The 19185-nt window shown below is 31.8% G+C and overlaps 1 protein-coding gene across 2 annotated transcripts in view; it reads left to right on the top strand.

Annotated features, from left to right (window-relative positions):
• Zfc3h1 (zinc finger C3H1-type containing) overlaps window positions 1-19185 on the top strand; it is a 48600-nt gene that overhangs the window by 14851 nt on the left and 14564 nt on the right. For both annotated transcript variants that reach the window (XM_046430669.2, XM_046430668.2), the window contains exons 6-22: window positions 1818-1941; window positions 4002-4099; window positions 5638-5847; window positions 6042-6206; window positions 6715-6852; window positions 7430-7551; window positions 7909-8058; window positions 10184-10358; window positions 10555-10686; window positions 11055-11597; window positions 11694-11803; window positions 12632-12763; window positions 12856-12977; window positions 14205-14306; window positions 14545-14664; window positions 16295-16478; window positions 17981-18167. In XM_046430669.2, the coding sequence (XP_046286625.1) occupies window positions 1818-1941; window positions 4002-4099; window positions 5638-5847; window positions 6042-6206; window positions 6715-6852; window positions 7430-7551; window positions 7909-8058; window positions 10184-10358; window positions 10555-10686; window positions 11055-11597; window positions 11694-11803; window positions 12632-12763; window positions 12856-12977; window positions 14205-14306; window positions 14545-14664; window positions 16295-16478; window positions 17981-18167 (2814 nt within the window). The remainder of the gene's footprint in view (window positions 1-1817; window positions 1942-4001; window positions 4100-5637; window positions 5848-6041; window positions 6207-6714; window positions 6853-7429; window positions 7552-7908; window positions 8059-10183; window positions 10359-10554; window positions 10687-11054; window positions 11598-11693; window positions 11804-12631; window positions 12764-12855; window positions 12978-14204; window positions 14307-14544; window positions 14665-16294; window positions 16479-17980; window positions 18168-19185) is intronic.

Genomic DNA, 19185 nt, shown 5'->3' with positions numbered 1-19185 from the left:
CTTGTTTCATAGACTCAAAAATTAACTAAGTGAAACTAAGTAGCTTGTGTTAGAGATTCTTTATAAATATCTCTTAGGGAGGAAAGAAGGTATGATTGGGAATGAATCTTTTGTACTCACAGATATTAATAGTAGAAGAAATGACAAGATAAAATTTTGGCTATCAAAGACTGCTTTTAGCTTTTTGATCACTTCCTACTTAGAAGAAAGCAAGATTAAATTGTGGTGAGGACGTATTCTGGAAATGATTGTTTCTTAAGTATAGGATTTTATTAATTTTTCATTGTTCAGTAATGTAGAATGAGAAGTATTTCATGATTAATTAAATTGGCTGTTTTAAATCATCATGTAATTAATTACTTTAGTGCTTGTGGCTGTTTTGTATTTAGTCATTTAGTGTTTGTTATGCATTACTGTGTATAAGTCAATGAAAGTATCTGTCTTTATGTGTTAGGAAGTTTACTGGAGATTTTATATTGATCTAATGCTAGTATCAGTGATGGGTTTTTTGGAATTTTGTGCTTAAAGAATACTTATGAATGTACGTTTATAATGAAAAATAGAGGAAATTAAAAAGTAAGAGTTTTTTAATTGCAGGGAGATAGGAGTTAGGTTTACTTAAGCAAGAAATATAATGAATTTTCGTACTTTGAATTTTTACAAAGTACTTTGATATAGTCTTTCACTGGAGATAAGGATTAGTTTTACATTGTCCTTTTATTTCCATCTGTACAGGTTTTGCTAGTTTTTAGTTTGTAGGGCTGTCACTGTGAGCCAAACATTTTAAGCAGAAAACAACACATATACACAAACACATTAACCCAGAGTTTATAGTTTTCAGATATTATTACTTTATACATAATTATTAAACATAATAATTTGGGGGAAACATTCTAATACAATTCTTTTTTTTTTTTTTTTTTTAATTTTTTATTGTGGGTTGTTCAAAACATTACAAATTTCTTGACATGTCATATTCCACACTTTGATTCTAGTGGGTTATGAACTCCCACCTTCACCCCATACACAGATTGCAGATTCACATCATAATACAATTCTTGATGACATAAAACTGACATTTATTCACAAAGAGAAGCCTTAAGTTTTAAAGAGCTTGATGTTGACAGGCATGGTGGCACATAACTGCAATCCCAGCAAGTTGGGAGCCTGAGACAGGATTGCAAGTTCAAGGCCATTCTCAGCAACTTACGGAGACACTGTCTTAAAAATAAAAAATAGAAAAAGGAATGTAGCTCAGTGACAAAGTGTCCCTGGGTTCAATCCTCAGTACTGAAAACAAAACAAAACAAAAATACTTGGGGTGATCTTTTTTGTAGTTCCTTTTAGATATATATGACCAAAGACTGTGTTTGACATATTATACATACATGGAGTATAACTTCCCATTCTTGTGGTTGTGCATGATGTGGAGTTAAATTGATCATGTATTCATACATGAACATAGGAAAGTTATATCCGATTCATTCTTCTGTCTTATTCTCATCCCCCCTTTCATTCGATGTGATCTTATTTTATAGAGGAATAGCTCATTATTTAGTGGCTCAGCTAACTATGGGAAATTTCGTCTGTTAGAGTTCATTTTCTGTCTAGTGCCATGTTTATAAAGCATCCACTGGAGTGTACCTGTCCTGTAGATTGGATTTCCCAAATCTGATATGGTAGGAGACCTAACTGAACCATGATTTTTTAATACTGTTCCCTAGAAGATAATTATCAGTTCTTTTATGATTTATAGTCTAATAATAGCCTAAGACAGAAAATGCTTTGAAACTAAGAAAAACATGTTGTATACTTAGTCATCAGATCCTGACCTGAGGCGATCCTTAGATAAGCAACCTACTGATAGTGGAGGAGGCATATATCAATATGATAACTATGAAGAAGTTGCTATGGATACAGATAGTGAAACCAATTCTCCAGGTATGATCCAAAATTTGAAACATTTTCCTGTTCATAATTATTAAAGAATGGTCATTATGTAAAACTATGAAAGAAATGTATAATGAAAATAAGATTTGCTAATGAGTTGTATAACCATAGACATTTAATGTTCAGTAAACCTCAAATGTATATTAATCTTTTATTCCCAAGTGTTTCATTCTAGATAGCCTTTAAAGGAAAAGGATTGTTTAAACTCTATGTTAACAGTTTGATCTAAAAAGTGAAGATTGTGGAAATGATGAGACTATGACTCTTAAAACAACAACAGCCACCCCTTTATCTTTAGAACCAAGATTCTTTCTGCTTTAGTTAAAAAATATTAAAAAAAGAAAAAGAAAATTGTTAATGATTTTAAACTTCCTATATTTCTAGTGATGATGCTTTATAGGATTTTGGAGTGGAAAGACTAGTTAGAACAATATTATTAATACTCTTGTATTTCTATTAAACAGCTTTATGATCTTTACATTTTAAATTGTTCTTAAAAATTTATACAGAGAACATACTTTGAGTTTTGCCAGATTTTGACCTTTTTACTGTATACCACTTTTAAGAAGTACAGTGTTCTTAAGATGGGTATATATTCAGATTTGGGCCTCTAGTCAACCCCCATATAAGGCATGTAGATAATGTCTATACTGACTGGTGAGACAAGTGGGATAAAGAGGAAATATTCATTTAAACTAGTCAGATTGGTCAGTGCTCTATCTTAATTAGGTTGCATAGGCTAGCATTGTCTCTGTTTTTGAGGACTAGGGGAGACTTGGCTTTTTTGAGGTTCAGTGGTGATTGGCTGTGAGAAACCTGTTCTTTTAATAATTTAAAACACATCTGAGTCAAATTTGGCATTCCAGGAACTGGAGTACTTGGAAGATCACTTGATTGCTCAGTGTATTTCTCCTTGTGGCATATTTTGAGACTGTATCAAAACTGGAATTTGACTCTGGTATATGTGTAGGCTAGAGAGAAAATAAAATGCATATGATTTAGGTAATGTTTATCAAAAGTACTCATTTTTAGATTATTGTTTTAGGCTGGTTAGATTGTGTTTTTATTTTATAATTTACTTCTCTTTGGTCAATTTTTAATTTTCTTGTTTTCAAATTCTTGGAGATGATTCACTGCAATTCCCAATACTGACAATATTATTAATATTCTTGTATTTCATTAAACAGCTTTATGATCTGTGCATTTTAAATTGTTCTTAAAAATTTATACAGAGAACATAACTTCAGCTTTGCCAGATTTTAACTTTTTACTGTATTAATATAAGCACTTACACTTTTAAGAAGTACAGTGTTCTTAAAATGGGTACATATTCAGATTTGGGCCTCCAGTCAACCCCATTTAAGGCATGTGGATAATGTCTATACTGACTTGTGAGACAAGTGGGTTAAACAGGAAATATTCGTTTAATCTAGAATGTGAAAAAATGGGTTAAATGTTGTAGTAGGTGGGAGCTGGAGTTGTGGCAAGCGGTAGAGCGCTTGCCTGGCATGTGTGAGGCGCTGGGTTCAATCCTCAGCACCACATACAAATAAATTTAAAAAAAAAATAAGGCATTGTGTCCAACTAGAACTAAAAAAAAATTTTTTTTTTTAATGTTTAAGTAGTTGTTATTTCTAGCTTTTTTTTTTTTTTTTTGGCTGGTAGGACAATACTTGGGCAGGATTCAAAGGAATTTTTCTTTTCATTATTTCTTAAAAAGAATGTTTTTTAAGGAGAAAAAGTACGTTTTTTAGCATGCTGTTTCCTGCTATCATTAGCTGAATAGGGGAACAAAGAGAGTTATGAGTAAAAGTGGAACAAAGTGTGAGTTATGAGGGTCTGATCAGCTTAATGTGAATGCTTGACTTTAGGGTGATATGACAGTTTTAAATGGGTAGAAAACTTGTGGTAATTCTGATTTTTATCAGGGATTAATGAACTATAATTTTCACTCTACCAATATATACTTATATTTCTTCAAACATGCATTTACTATGTTTATGTTAAGTATTTATGTTACTAAACTCTTACCAAAAAAAATTTTTTTATAGCACCTTCACCAGTACAACCACCATTCTTCTCTGAATGTTCATTGGGGTATTTTTCTTCAGCACCATCTATTTCTTTGCCCCCACCACCTCAGGTTTCTGTAAGTTTGAATTGATAATTATTTCTAAGAAAATTATTGTGTGTCTTATGTCTTTTCTAAAGTATTTCAAAGAACTGACATGAATGGTTAGGTTTGGAGAATGCTTAAAAAATCAAAATCATAGTTGGGTGCAATAGTGTACACTTATAATCCTGACAACTTGAGAGGCTGAGGCAGGAGGATTAAAAATTTGAAGTCAGCTCCACAATTTAACATGATCCTGTCTCAAAATAGCAAGGCCTGGGGTTGTACCTCAGTGGTAGAGCACCCCTTGGCTCAATCATCTGTTGTACAGATTATCTTTTTTTTTCCCCAGAAATTGGCATTTAAAGGTGGATAGGATGCTTCCAAATATTAATTCTGTTCCTTCTCTTTTGATGAAAGCAGTTATTTTATTTATTTGTTTATTTTTTGTGGTGCTAGGGATTAAACCCAGGGCCTTGTGCATGTAAGGCAAGCAGTCTACCAACTGAGAGGTATTTCCCCAGCCCCGAATACAGTTATTTTTAATTTGAAAACATAGCAAAAGCATTGCCTATGGAAGTTAATTTCTTTTCTCTGTCTTCCTCTTAAAAGAACTATCAATTCCATTAAACAATTAGGAAAAGGAAAAAAATTAAAAAGAAAGTGAGGGAATCACAAAGTAAAAGTTCTGAAGTAATTTCTAGATTGAGAGAACCTAGAGATTTTCATTAGGTAAGAGGGACCTTTTCATTTTTCATTTCCTAGGTAGAGCTCTGGTGTCTTCCTAGAATGCTAGTGAGTGAGGGGAATATTAGAGCAGAGAGAGAGACAAAAATTACATTTTTTTTTCTTCCTTGAAATGTTTTGTTTTGGGAAGTGGGAAATGAATGAGCTAAATATCAAGAGAATTACTAAAAGCTCTCTGAAGCAAAAATGATTCCAAACTCAGGGAATCATTTGTGTGAAATTAGTTTCCTTTATGGATAAACTCTAAAAATCCATTTTATAAGGATTTAAGAGAGTAGTGGTGATTCTTCTTGACTTTTAAGTTACCCTGAACTGTTATTTCTGGATTCACTTTGGTTCCTAATTTTAGTTTTTAATTCTTAAAATTTTATGATTTTAATTCTTATTTACGGATTATATAAGATTTTTGGTTTTGATGTTTCTACTTATTTTCATCTAGAAAAAACAACACTGTATGAAGTGGGCCCTTTTTGGTGTATGTGGGGGTGCTGGGGAGAGAACCCATGTACTTTATCACTGAGTTACATCCCCAATCTCAGCACTATATAATTTAATTCCTGTATCTTCTAGAGTATTAAGTGGAGATAAGACTAAGAACAGAGAGTTTTGTATAATTACCTTGAAGTTTATAAATGTTTCAAATATTGATTTTTTTTTAAATTGCAAAAATAATACATTTTCATAGTTGATGTTGAAATCTGGGTTGGTTTTGCACTGACAGCTAAAATAATAATATAAGGTTTGCTTTTTTCTAATTTAATTGCTTCAGATAAACATTTGGTGTTGATAAATTTACATTTAATTATTCTTTTTTTTTTTTTTTATAGTCTATGCCACCTTTGAGCCAGCCTTATGTAGAGGGCTTGTGTGTTTCTCTTGATCCTCTACCTCCTCTGCCACCTTTGCCACCTCTCCCACCTGAAGATCCAGAACAGCCTCCAAAACCACCCTTTGCAGATGAGGAAGAGGAGGAAGAAATGCTACTTCGAGAAGAGCTGCTTAAATCTCTAGCAAATAAAAGAGCTTTTAAGCCTGAGGTAATTTAGGAACCTGAACCTCTAGGTGGTGCCATTGAGCTTCATTTAAGATAGTCCTACCTTTTTTTCTGATTATTTGGAATTTATTAGGCTTTTCAGCAAAGTAGGGATAAGTGTAATAATATATTTGAGGACTTTAAAGATGACAGAATGTCTTTTTATTTAGAAGTATTTCAAATCTCTTCCTTGTTTAGGAAACATCCAGTAATAGTGACCCACCTTCACCTCCACTTCTGAATAATTCACAGCCTGTGCCAAGAAGCAATCTATCAATAGTCAGTATTAATACAGTATCTCAGCCCAGAATACAGAATCCAAAGTTTCATAGAGGACCTCGTCTTCCACGAACTGTTATCTCGGTAAAAACAAATACAAATGTTACTTTTATTCAAATGACCTGTGAGGAATTTGTATGAAGGTTGCTGTCCTGTTCCCCACTGTCTAGTTTATTTGGTGATAGTGTGTTTGGGAAATAATTTAGATGGCATTATGATTCTTTGTTTTATTTGTAGTGTTGAGAATTAAACCAAGGGCCTTATCTATGATAGGGAAGTGCTCTACCACTTAGCTGCATTATGATTATTTAAAGAAAGATAAAAGTTAATGAGGAAGATGATCATAGTAATGTCTGGAAAGACTTAAAATATAGAATATTTAATTTTTTTTGGCATATAGCCAGTACTGGTGGACTGGGACACAGTAATTATTTAATATAACTGAAAAGAGCCAGACACTACCTACCTGAAGTCATTTGTTATTTTTGTGTATTGAAATCCAAAGGTTAAATGATTTGTCCAAGACCACATGCCTAATTGTTGGAAGAATAGACTTTCATTATCTAAAGTAATAAATTCATTGTCTTTGTAGCTTCCAAAGCATAAATCAGTGGTTGTAACACTAAATGATTCAGATGATAGTGAATCTGATGGAGAGGCTTCCAAGTCAACAAATAGTGTTTTTGGTGGATTAGAGTCCATGATTAAAGAAGCTAGACGAACTGCTGAGGTAAGTGCTATAATGAAAGGAGAAAAGAAAGAGAATTTGTCCATAGTCATTAAAATTTTTATTTTTTCCTGAAAATTAGATCTTAAGAGTTAAACAATTTTAATACATTTATTTGTGGAAAAAAGTATTTGTGCTCTTTATGTGTACTTTATATAATGAAACGTGTAAATCCCCTCTGTGTGTTTCCAATTAACTATTCCCTATTCAATACAGTAAAATTGAGTAATTATCCTGTGTAGTAAGGAAATTTATTTTGGAATTTAATTATGTTAACCAGACAATTTTTTATTAAGGTATGTTTAAAATACAGTGTTTATCTTTTTTTCAGCTGCAATAATTGTTTAGATATGATTTAGTTAAATGATTTTCAAACATTAGGTCTTGAGTATTTGGTGGACTATAAATTGATTGGGTAGTTAATAACCAGCATTGTTTTTTTTTTAAAGTTAATAGAAAATGGTGAAGATATTAAATTATTTCTAAATATGTTAGTATATACTGAGTTGCAATGCAAAATGTAAATCTTGCATGGGTCTTTGAACAACTGTTGATCTGGTTAACTTCAAATATGTTTTAGCAAGCTTCAAAACCGAAAGTACCTCCAAAATCTGAAAAAGAAAATGATCCTTTGCGAACACCTGAAGCTTTGCCTGAAGAAAAGAAGATTGAATATAGATTGTTAAAGGAAGAGATTGCCAAGTAAGTGGCATTTTATGTAATTCAGCTTTAAAATAGATGCTGTTAACCAAACTTCCTTTTGTCTATATAAACGTTATTGATGCTGGAAAATTAGGTGATTTTCATCCTAAAGTTCATGTTTTTATGACTTACACAGATGGGGGAGCCAGATGATCATCTTTAGAGTTAAATGCAGTGAGGCACTGAGATATCTTAGGAAAAGATAAAAGCAGTCAGAAAAGAACTACACTATCAACTTTGAGTGCAAATGAGTCATCATTATAATTAATATGATTAATATTTTTATTTTTTGAAATATGATTTAAAGAAAAATAGCCTCAGTTTATTTTTTGGTATAATGCATCTATATTATTTTAGTCGTGAGAAGCAGCGTTTGATTAAATCAGATCAGTTGAAGACAAGTTCATCATCACCAGCAAATTCTGATGTGGAAATTGACGGAATTGGCAGAATAGCAATGGTAACTAAGCAGGTTTCAGATGCAGAGGCCAAACTTAAAAAACACAGGTGAGTCTTATCATCTGATTACATGCTTCATTTCTAAATGTTCCTATATTAAGAGGGATATATTTTTGTGATGTATGTCATAAATAAGCATATTATAGGATTACAAATTCTTACACTTGGTAGAATTATAGAAGTGTTTCATTTTATTGAATTATACATAAATTACTAGAATTAACATTTTTAATAATTTTTCTTTGAGGACTTGGTATTTTTATCTTTTTTGGATTTATACCTGGCTTACTCATCACTACAAGCATTTCTAAAACCCTTCTTTGGGAAGTTTTCTTCAAAATCTCTGTCATATTTTAAAAACTATTTCATTGAAAGTGCATTTTTATTATTAAAGGTAAGCTTTGATTGTTGGAAAAATTTCAGTAAGATACATTGGTCAAATTGTGGTATTTTTATGAAGTGAAAATGAAGTTATGATCTTCTTATGCATTTTGTGAAATTGCTATTGCTGAGAATATGTGTAAAACCTCTCAGGAGTAACATGTCGATTATAGAATTCACTTGTATGGCCATGTGTGGTGATGCATACCTGTAATCCTGGCTAATAGGGAGGATGAGGCAGGAGTATCACCAAGTTTGAGGCCAGCCTCAGTGACATGCAAGACCCTGTCTCAAAAATTTTTAAAAAGGGCTGGAGATAGAACTCAGTGGTAAAGTGTCCCTGCGCTCTCTCCCCAGTAATGTAAAACAAAACAAAACCTGAAAATGAAAGGCTCATTTTGAATTAATTAACCCTTTTTTCTTAGAAATAAGTGTATCTTTTTATATATTTTTCTCACTCTAACCACCCTGACATCATCAGCTGATGCAAAACAACATTGTTTTAATTACCCTCAGTATTTCTGAGCTTTGTTCTGTTAGTCTGCTTTTAGGTTTGCAATATAAAAGTGGGGTTTTATGCAAAAATAATAGGACTTTTTAGTAACCGACCAGTTGTTGAATTTTAAACTACAATAGCAAAAAGTGCAGTGATGAATTAACTTTAAAAACAACCACTAGAAGTTTGTTCATCTGTAGTTAATTAAGGAGAAAGGAGTAGAATTTATAGCCTCATTTCTAACATTATAGCCACCTTGGTAGTTTTTCTTAAATTATGAAAAGAAGGTAATTTGGGATGTTTTTATAAGGCATTATAGCCGTCTTAAGGAGATAGTGAATATATAAGGTTTTATTAAATATACAGGTGCATTTTCCATTTTTGAGCAAGACCTTAGATAATAAGTATTCAGAACAAAATAAAATACATTTAAAAATAGAGTTTATACTCAGTTTTGGATATTTTCTTGCACTACTGTATATGTAAGATGTGACATCATTTTATGTACAACTAAAAGAAAAATCCTGCTTGTTAGACTGATAACTTTTATAACAAACAAAAAGTGTTTTTAAGACTCTTTATGCACATGCATATTTCCTTCTGCCTCCATCCTTTCTATTAAATAGTCTCTGTTTTTATGTTTCATTCTAATGTCAGTAGTTGTGATTGTTGAATTTGGTCTTTGTGGGGAAGATATTCTTTTTTTATTTTTTTAAACATGATGTTCAGTAGTTTAAAAGGTCCAAAATCTATTTTAAGTTTATTCATATCCATAAATTTGTTTTTTTGTTTTGTTTTTACTTTTTTTAGTCCAAAACTTCTGTGTATCTGTGATATTTAAAGATTAGACTTTCCTTCTTTGTATCCTTGCTTTGGATAAAATGCGTTAGAGATTTATAAGTTAATTAAATGTACTTAATTATGTTTATTAGATTTTGTGGTGTATGTGTATTAATGAAGCTAAACATAGCAACTTTCTCAAATTCTCATGAGGTTCCTTATAGAGTCAGATTCAACCAACTTTGAACATTTAGTGTAAGCTTTTCAGTTGCAATTTATATTAACTGTGCCCATTTCTTAAAACAATCAGTTCTGTGGTTGTTTTCATAAAATGCTATTGCCTATTTGAATACCTGTGTGATTGATGAAAATAAAAATATTTATCCCTTTATGTTCTCAGTTGCACATCAAAGTAATGTTTTATAAAATATGTTGCTGCTTTGAAATTTTTGTTTTGATGGTGTTAGTCTGCTAGTTTAGAAAACATTGTTAAGAATTTTGTTATTCTCCACTTAGGATTCTCTTGATGAAAGACGAATCTGTTTTAAAGAATCTAGTACAGCAAGAAGCCAAGAAGAAAGAATCTGTTCGAAATGCTGAAACAAAAATCACAAAACTTACAGAACAGCTTCAAGCAACTGAGAAAATTCTCAGTGTTAACAAAATGTTTTTGAAGAAGCTTCAAGAACAAGTAATGGTCCCCCTCTCTTTCTTTTTAATAAAGCCATCAAAATATGTGTAAACTTTAGTTTTTCATTGAGACATAATTTTGGAATAGTTTTTTTTTTCCTTTTCCTTTCAATTTAATACCCTAAAGCTGCTATGTTTGAGAAAATATTTCCTCTCCCAAGATTTTCATTTATATCTTGAAATTTTTGTATTTTCAGATTCACAAAGTTCAGCAACGTGTTACAATTAAGAAAGCTTTGACTCTGAAATACGGAGAAGAGCTTGCTCGGGCAAAGGCAGTGGCTAGTAAAGAAATAGGAAAACGTAAACTGGAACAAGATCGCCTTGGAGTAAGTTGCTTATAGAAATATTTTTGGAAAGCAGAAGATTTTTATGATACTTCTGAGGCTAAGAGATATGTAAAATAATTCAAACTTATTCCTGCAAATTCAATGAGAATAAGATTAAAGCTGGTTTTAAATATCATCCACATTTTTTTGATGCTTATTTTTCATTTATTTTTGTCTTTTGCCTTTAGTTTTTTGTATATCATAGATTAGCTAGCAAAACTGCTGAAAAGTTAATATTGAACTGTTTTATTCTCTTATTAGCTAAGTAATTTTGGCAGGTGTATTATTGGGATAGCACAGTTATCTTGCTAGAAATTGTTTATAAAATCGCAGGAATGTAAAATATTTATATAATTTTTCTCCCTCAGCCAAATAAAATGATGAGACTGGACAATTCTCCAATATCCAGTCCAAGAAAGCATTCAGCAGAACTAATTGCTATGGAAAAAAGACGATTACAAAAGCTAGAGTATGAATATGCCCTGAAAATTCAAAAATTAAAAGAAGCCCGAGCCCTTAAAGCAAAGGAACAACAAAACATTGCTCCAGTTGTGGAAGAAGAACCTGAATTTTCTTTACCTCAACCCTCGCTTCATGATCTGACACAAGATAAATTAACCCTGGACACTGAAGAAAATGATGGTGATGATGAAATCTTGTCTGGCTCAAACAGAGAACGAAGAAGATCTTTCTTAGAGTCTAATGCTTTTACTAAACCTAATCTTAAGCATACTGATACACCTAACAAAGAATGTATAAATAAATTTATTAAAAATACTGTTGAAAAGCCAGAACTTTTCCTAGGGTTAAAAATTGGTGAATTGCAAAAATTATACTCAAAAGCTGACAGCTTAAAGCAGTTGATTTTAAAAACCACCACAGGCATTACAGAAAAAATTTTGTGTGGTCAGGTAAGTGAACATTTCATATTCTTTATAAAATCTAGAATTAACATACCTTTATTTGCCTTAATAGAATTATTGTTTTTTTGTTTGTTTGTTTTGTAGGAGATTTCTTTGGATGTGGATTTTGTCACAGCACAGAGTAAAACAACAGAAGTAAAACCATGTCCTTTTAGTCCCTACCATAGTCCTCTTCTAGTTTTTAAGTCCTACAGGTATAAAAGAAAGATAAGCTTGAATTTCAATTTTCTTGGTTCTCATAATATTTTACCTTAAATATTTGATGATAAAGAAAAAAAATGGAATTATGGCCACTGAAAAATGGACTTGTCCTTTTAGGGAAAATAAAATGTCTTGCTATTGTATTTGAACCTTAACAGGAAGTGGAGGCTTAGCTAACTCTTTGGTTTATCAGTTCTTACTTAATCCAGTTTCTGGCTGCTGATAGAATGTGGATTCTGGATTTCTATCATTTAAGGGTTTTAGGAAAAATAATTGGGGTCTTGTAAGAATTTTTAATTTTGAGTTTTGAATTATTCTCCTCTTTAATCCAATTAGTGCATTAGTTAGCCTTTATCCGATTGATTGACATTCTCAGAAGGTTAACTCTGTAGGATATTGTATAAAATTGTTTCAGACTACTAGAAGTTGTGTAACTGTTAATGGGTTTTTTTGTTTGTTTGTTTTTTGGTAAACTTGTAGAGCACCAACTAGGTAGTATGGACTCTTCCTGGTTTTATATATTTTGGCTAGTAATGTGTACAAGAAATACCAATATTCTATAGCATTTTATGTGGTAAACAAACACTACTCTTAGAATGTTGTTTTTTTTTTATCTTCTATTCAAATCTTTTATGTTCCCAGTATAAAAGTATCTTATTCCTACCACTTTATATTGTTTCTAGAATTTATTTTGCTAGTAATTTAATTAGCAAAATAGTATGCTCAAAGCACAGAAATTTTAACTGAGAAAGAAAAGTTTAAATTTTTCTAGTTTTCTAAAGGACATTATGGAACATAATGTGGCTGTTCATTCTTCTTAGATTTAGTCCATATTATCGAACAAAGGAAAAACTTCCTTTAAGCTCAGTATCATACAGTAATATGATTGAACCGGATCAGTGTTTCTGCCGTTTCGACTTAACAGGAACATGTAATGATGATGATTGTCAGTGGTGAGTAGGTTTTATTTGTGAACATTTAATAATTTAAAAGAAGGTCTTTGTTGCTTAACTTTGATATGTGTACTATCTTTCTGTTATTTTAGGCAGCATACTCAAGACTACACACTTAGCCGAAAACAGCTATTCCAGGACATTCTGTCATATAATTTGTCTTTGATTGGTTGTTCAGAGACAAGCACTGATGAAGAAATTGCTTCTGCAGCAGGTTTTTAAGGACTTCTTTTTTTTCCCCTAAGTGAAAATTTGAGTTTAGAAAATATGAACTTTTATATAAAACAGTTGTTGTTGACATTGTTAAATAACTGTAATAATTCAGTACATTCACCTATGGCACTTTTAGATTTTTCTCCATGCAGTATAGTAACCACTAACCACATGTTGCTCTTTAAGTTTATATTAATTAAAATTAAATAAAAATAAAATTTACTTCCTAAGTCACACTGGCCATATTTCGGTGGCCATGTGTGGCAAGTGTTTACCAATAGGACAGCAGAGATTTAAGACATTTCCATCATTACAGAGAGATCTTTGGACAGAGGTCATGTTCAGTTTATTTAGAAGAAAATATTGACCTATTTGTATAGACATTTTACTAATGAGTTTTAAACTTAGAACCCTATTTTTATTTATTGTTAAAAATAGGGGCAGTGTAGAGCCGGGCATAGTGGCACATGTCTGCAATCCCAGCAACTTGGCAGCCTGAAGCAGGAGGATTGTGAGTTCAAAGCCAGCCTCACAAATTAGCGAGGCACTTAACAAGACCCTGTCTCTAAATGAAATATAAAAAGGGGCTGGGGATGTTGCTCAGTGGTTGAGCTCCCCTGGATTCAATCCTCAGTATCCAAAAAAAAAAAAAAAAAGTGGGGCAGGCAGGGTGTAACTATAAAGCTCTAATAAGAAAAGTAAAAATAGAGGCAGACTGGAAGTTAAGATGGTATAATTTCAAATTATATAATTCAATAGAAACATCTTTGACATTGTAGAAAGTATAGATTACTGTCAGTCATTGTGAGAAGCAAGCTTTGTTAAGTTTTTCTTCAGATTTTGGTGCCAATTAATAAACCATGAGGGAATTAATTGATATTTACTAATTTAGTGTTGTCACAATCTAGAATGATGATAAATGCACTGAATCTGTTATTATCATTCCTAGTGTGGGACTTAAAATTTATTTTATTTAAATTTCATTTTAGGAAATACTTTTTTTTTTTTGTTAGTTCAAATTGGATATAGAATGTGGTAGAATTTGCTGTAGTAGTTAAGGCAATGTAAGCCTTGCCCTCTCAAAGGTCATTGGTGTTATTGACTAGTACTTTATATGCTTTAATTCTTAAGCTGTTCTTTGTTTTATACTCTCACATTACTATAGTTGCTGCAATTGATTTTTTTTTTTTTTTTTTTTTTAATGAAAATAGCATTTCTCTTATTTCAGAAAAATATGTTGAGAAACTTTTTGGAGTAAACAAAGATCGAATGTCAATGGACCAGATGGCTGTTCTCCTTGTTAGCAATATCAATGAAAGTAAAGGTCATAGTAAGTATGTCTGTGTATGTAGGTGTGTGTGTCTATGTAGGTGTGTATATCTAAAAGAGACCTTTTAGTTTCCATATGACAGCAAAGTTTTTTGGCATTATGTTCTTTATATAAAATGAAGGTTATTTTTAACAATAGAGTACATGTAGTAGTACTCAAGTATTATTTGAGTAGCCTTCAAAACATTAAAAAAAACCAAAACTAGTCATGTCAGTTAACCATCTTCTGTCTATTTTAGCACCTCCATTTACAACCTACAAAGATAAAAGAAAATGGAAGCCAAAGTTTTGGAGAAAACCTATGTCAGAGAATAGCTTTAGTAGTGATGATGAACAGTCTACAGGACCAATTAAGTATGGTAAGAAGTTATGTAACTTAAAATCCAGAATTCCTAAAATGTGGTTCATCTAAATACTTGGCTAATCTTTCAGTGTATCTGTTAGCCTAGTTTTATTTTTGTTTTTTTTTTTTGCATATTTTTTTGTTATAGATGGACACAATACCTTTATTTTATTTGTTTTTTTATTTTTATGTGGTGCTGGGGATTGAACCCAGTGCTTCATGCATGCTAGGCAAGCGCTCTACCAGAGGCATACCCCCAGCCCTGTTAGCCTAGTGTTTTTCAAAAAAATTTTATTTTCTTAAAACTGATGTCATTGTTGTTTTTAAATTTTTAAAAACAGTGCCATTATGTGAAGATGTGAATTTGATGTCAACATATCTTGTATACAGAGATATGATAAATTATGGTATAAAGGTATATTAAGAATTGTAATGCAAATAATAATAATAAGAGAGCTCATGTAAATAAATAAATAAATAAATAAAAACAGTGCCATTGGTGTTTGCAATGTAGTTATTCATTGTGAATTGTTCCTGATATTGAAGGATTTCTTTTTATTTTTTATTTTTTTAGTACCAGGGATTAAACCCAGAGGCACTCAACTGCTGAGCTGTATCCACAGCCAGCCCTTTTAATTTTTTATTGTAAGATAGGTTCTCACTAAGTTGCATAGGTTACTGAGGCTGGCCTTGAACTTGCACTCCTCCTTGAACTTGCACAGCCTCGTGAGTCACTGAGATTATAGCATGTGCCCCGTGCCTGGCTGAAGTATGTTTTACATTTATGGTCTCTGTCCAGAAAATGTAAGAAATGCTTCTTAGTAAACACGTCTCTTCATGTATTTCCAAAAATACTTGAGTAGGGTGAGGGAAATAGTACTGCTCTCATTTTAGAACCACTGCCTGGCTGGTATCCTTCCTCGAAGACAGGTATTCTGTTTTACTTTCAGTTTGTTTTTTGACATCTAGTAGGCTCACAAAATGAATGAATGAATGAACGAACGAACAAATAACATGAATGGTACCTAATTGTCAAGCATATCTGGCATTCTTATTTCAAGTTTGGATAATTTATTTACTATTTGTGGATTAGCAAATACCTATCCAATTATATATCCAATTATACTTTCATGTGCTTATTTAAGTTAATGCAATACTTTCCTAGATGTGGTAGAAGTCATCTTTATAAATTTTAACTTTCAGTTAATTTCTTAATTATAATTTACAGCTAATGAATTATCGGATATCATTTATCATTAAAAATGGGAGCCATAATTCTAGTTTACCAACAGAGTCCTAATCTGTTGATGTGATGTAATCTTTAATAGTGCCATTTTTAACTCTCAGAGATGTCCAGGTTTTGATGATAAATTGTTTGAAAACTCTACTTTAAGCTATGATTTATTAAATGTCATTAGAATCTTTTTTTCTATATTTTTATTGGTGCATTATAATTATACATAATATTGGAATTTGTTGTTATATAATTGTACATGCACACAGTTTAATAATATAATTCGGTTAATATTGTTCCGCATTACATGTTGTTAGATTCTTTAGGTTTTTAGATTATTTTTAAAAATGAGACCAGTTGTTTTTCTTGGTTATATAGATAAAGTACAAAGCTAATGACATTTTCCTTATAGCCTTCCAGCCAGAGAACCAAATAAATGTTCCAGCTTTGGATACGGTTGTCACTCCAGATGATGTCAGATATTTTACAAATGAAACTGATGACATTGCTAATTTAGAAGCAAGTGTACTTGAAAATCCTTCTCATGTACAACTTTGGCTCAAGCTTGCGTACAAGTACTTGAGTCAAAATGAGGGGTAGGTCAGCTTCAAATCTTTAAAGTATTGCACATGTATTTTTTAAATTTGAGGTTTATTTTGCCTATGGTAATCAGGTTATCCTAGTGTCAGAAGAGTCTTTATTTACTATTATTATTATTATTATTTTTATTTGTCGCTGGACACAATAACTTTATTTTATTCATTTGTTTTCATGTGTGCTGAGGACCGAACCCAGTGCACCTCCCACATGCTAGGTGAGCACTCTACAGCTGAGCCACAACCCCAGCCCTGAGTCTTTATTTTTTGACAGTGACAAAAGTATTTTATTGTTTTTAAAAGCCATTAGAAAATTTAAGACTTAGATCTTATATTTGTGTATGGGTAATAAATTATTCTAAAGTTTTTATGATGTTACTTCAAAGTAGGTTTATATTAAAATAGTAAATTCTGAGTGGCAAAAGAAGTTTTAAAAGTCAAGTAACAATTTCTTAAATTATATTAAAGTAATGGAAACAGCTTAAATTGTATATATTTGTGTTTTTATTTATATTATTAATTTTTTTCAGTGCTGGAGATTGAACCCAGTACCTTGCATATGTTAGGCAAGTGCTCTACCACTGAACCACATCCCCAGCACTATAACTGTAATTATGAACTAGAATAATCAGGATTTTTTCAATAGGTTACTCTGATAGATCTATCTTAAAATTTAATATAAAAGCTTTTATAAAGCAGCACTGTAGAGTGCCACTAAACCACCCATGCCTGAATATGGTGCTTATTTAGCTTTCCTTCTGTGTCATTTCCATGCTGATGGGATAAGTTACCATATTTTCTCTTCTGAGTCATTTACTGAGCGGAGGCCAGAAGTATTGTACAGTATTTTATGAGTAGAATCATGAGAGAGAATTATCTTCTCCAAGAGATAGCAAGCCCTTGACTGTTGAAAAGAACTATTATATTGAAAGCTTTGATATTTTGTGCTGGCAATAGCTGGTCTTGAGAGAGTGTTGTTTAACTTTGCCTGTTCCCAAACAGTGTAAATCATAAAAGGTATTGCAGAATATGGACATAGATCACATTTGAACTTGATAATCTTTGTGGTTTTATAACACTGTTTTTAATCGGGTAAATGCTTACTGAACATCCACTTAAAAAGAAATTGTTGGGGCTGGGGATGTGGCTCAAGCAGTAATGCGCTTGCCTGGCATGCGCAGGGCGCTGGGTTCGATCCTCAACACCACATAAAATAAAGATGTTGTGTCCATCGAAAACTGAAAAATAAATATTAAAAATATTTTCTCTCTCTTTAAAAAAAAAGAAAGAAAGAAATTGTTGGGTCTATGAGAAATCAGAACTTTTTTTTTTTTGACAGATATGATTTAAAATCCTAATGTATTTCTGTTGTGATCCTGTCTGGCTTCTTGGTAGGTTCTGATGGAAAGTGGAATTAAAAATTGGCTCATTTGATTAAACCTATTTAAAATTTCAAGCATTTTTCTAAAAACACACTCCTACTGCTTTTTTTAAACATACAGACTGTGTTCAGAATCCCTGGATTCTGCTTTAAATGTACTGGCTCGAGCATTGGAAAACAACAAGGACAATCCAGAAATTTGGTGCCATTACCTCAGATTGTTCTCAAAAAGAGGAACCAAGGAGGAGGTGCAGGAAATGTGTGAAACAGCTGTTGAATATGCTCCTGATTATCAGAGCTTTTGGACTGTGAGTAGAAAAGATAACATAGTTGTTTGGTGTGTTTGTGTGTTCATAACTCTTTGGGGCATCTTAAAAATTTATATATAGTTTAATAAATTATATGCTTTATCTTGATATAGATAAATAACCTTACTTTCAGTTTCTAGTAACCTCAAAGCAACTTCCAATTTAGGCCACATAAGAAGAAAATACTTAATCAAGATGTGAATTTTTTTTGTTGTTGTTGTTAACATTATTGGTAAGGAAGAAATATAAAGTTATTAAATATTTCACAACTGTCTATTCTTACACAGTTTTGGTTTGAGCAAAGTTATGTGTAGTTTTTGCAAAGCATCTGAATTTTTTTTTCGTTATAAATTTCAAGGCATGTAGAAGGTTGTCATGAATGTCAGGAAGCATTTTATTCTTTTTATTCATTTTGGTCTTTTTACTATTTATCTTTATTGCTTATGGAAGTAACCTTAATCTGTAATTCACACTAATATTAACCTTGCCAGGATACAAAGATTTGGTGAAAAAATTGATTTCTTCCTTTCTCTGAGAGAATAGGATTTTTCTTATCCACACTTAATCCATTTGCAAAAGAGAATATATATTTAGTAGTATTTGAACTTTTATCAGCTGAACTCAGAAACCACTAGATTCAGATATTTTTTCAGATAGATAGATTTGATAGCAATAGATCTATTTCTTATCCACACTTAATCCATTTGCAAAAGAGAATATATATTTAGTAGTATTTGAACTTTTATCAGCTGAACTCAGAAACCACTAGATTCAGATATTTTTTCAGATAGATAGATTTGATAGCAATAGATCTATCTATCTGTCTGTCTATTTGTTTATTTATTAATGTGCTGGGGATTGGCACCAGGCCCTTGCATATGTGAAGCACACACTTTATCCCTGAGCTACTTTCTTAATCCCACAAATATATTATTGTTTTTGTTCCTTAGTTTTGAGATGGGGTCTTTAATACATGGCCTAGTCTAGCCTCAAACTCCTGGACTCGAGCAGTCCTCCC

The sequence above is a fragment of the Marmota monax genome, unplaced genomic scaffold (genome assembly GCF_021218885.2).
Source record: "Marmota monax isolate L192 unplaced genomic scaffold, Marmota_monax_Labrador192_F-V1.1 WCK01_AAM20220418_F8-fsc00056, whole genome shotgun sequence".
NCBI lineage: Eukaryota > Metazoa > Chordata > Mammalia > Rodentia > Sciuridae > Marmota > Marmota monax.
This window is presented reverse-complemented; position numbering and strand designations above follow the sequence as displayed.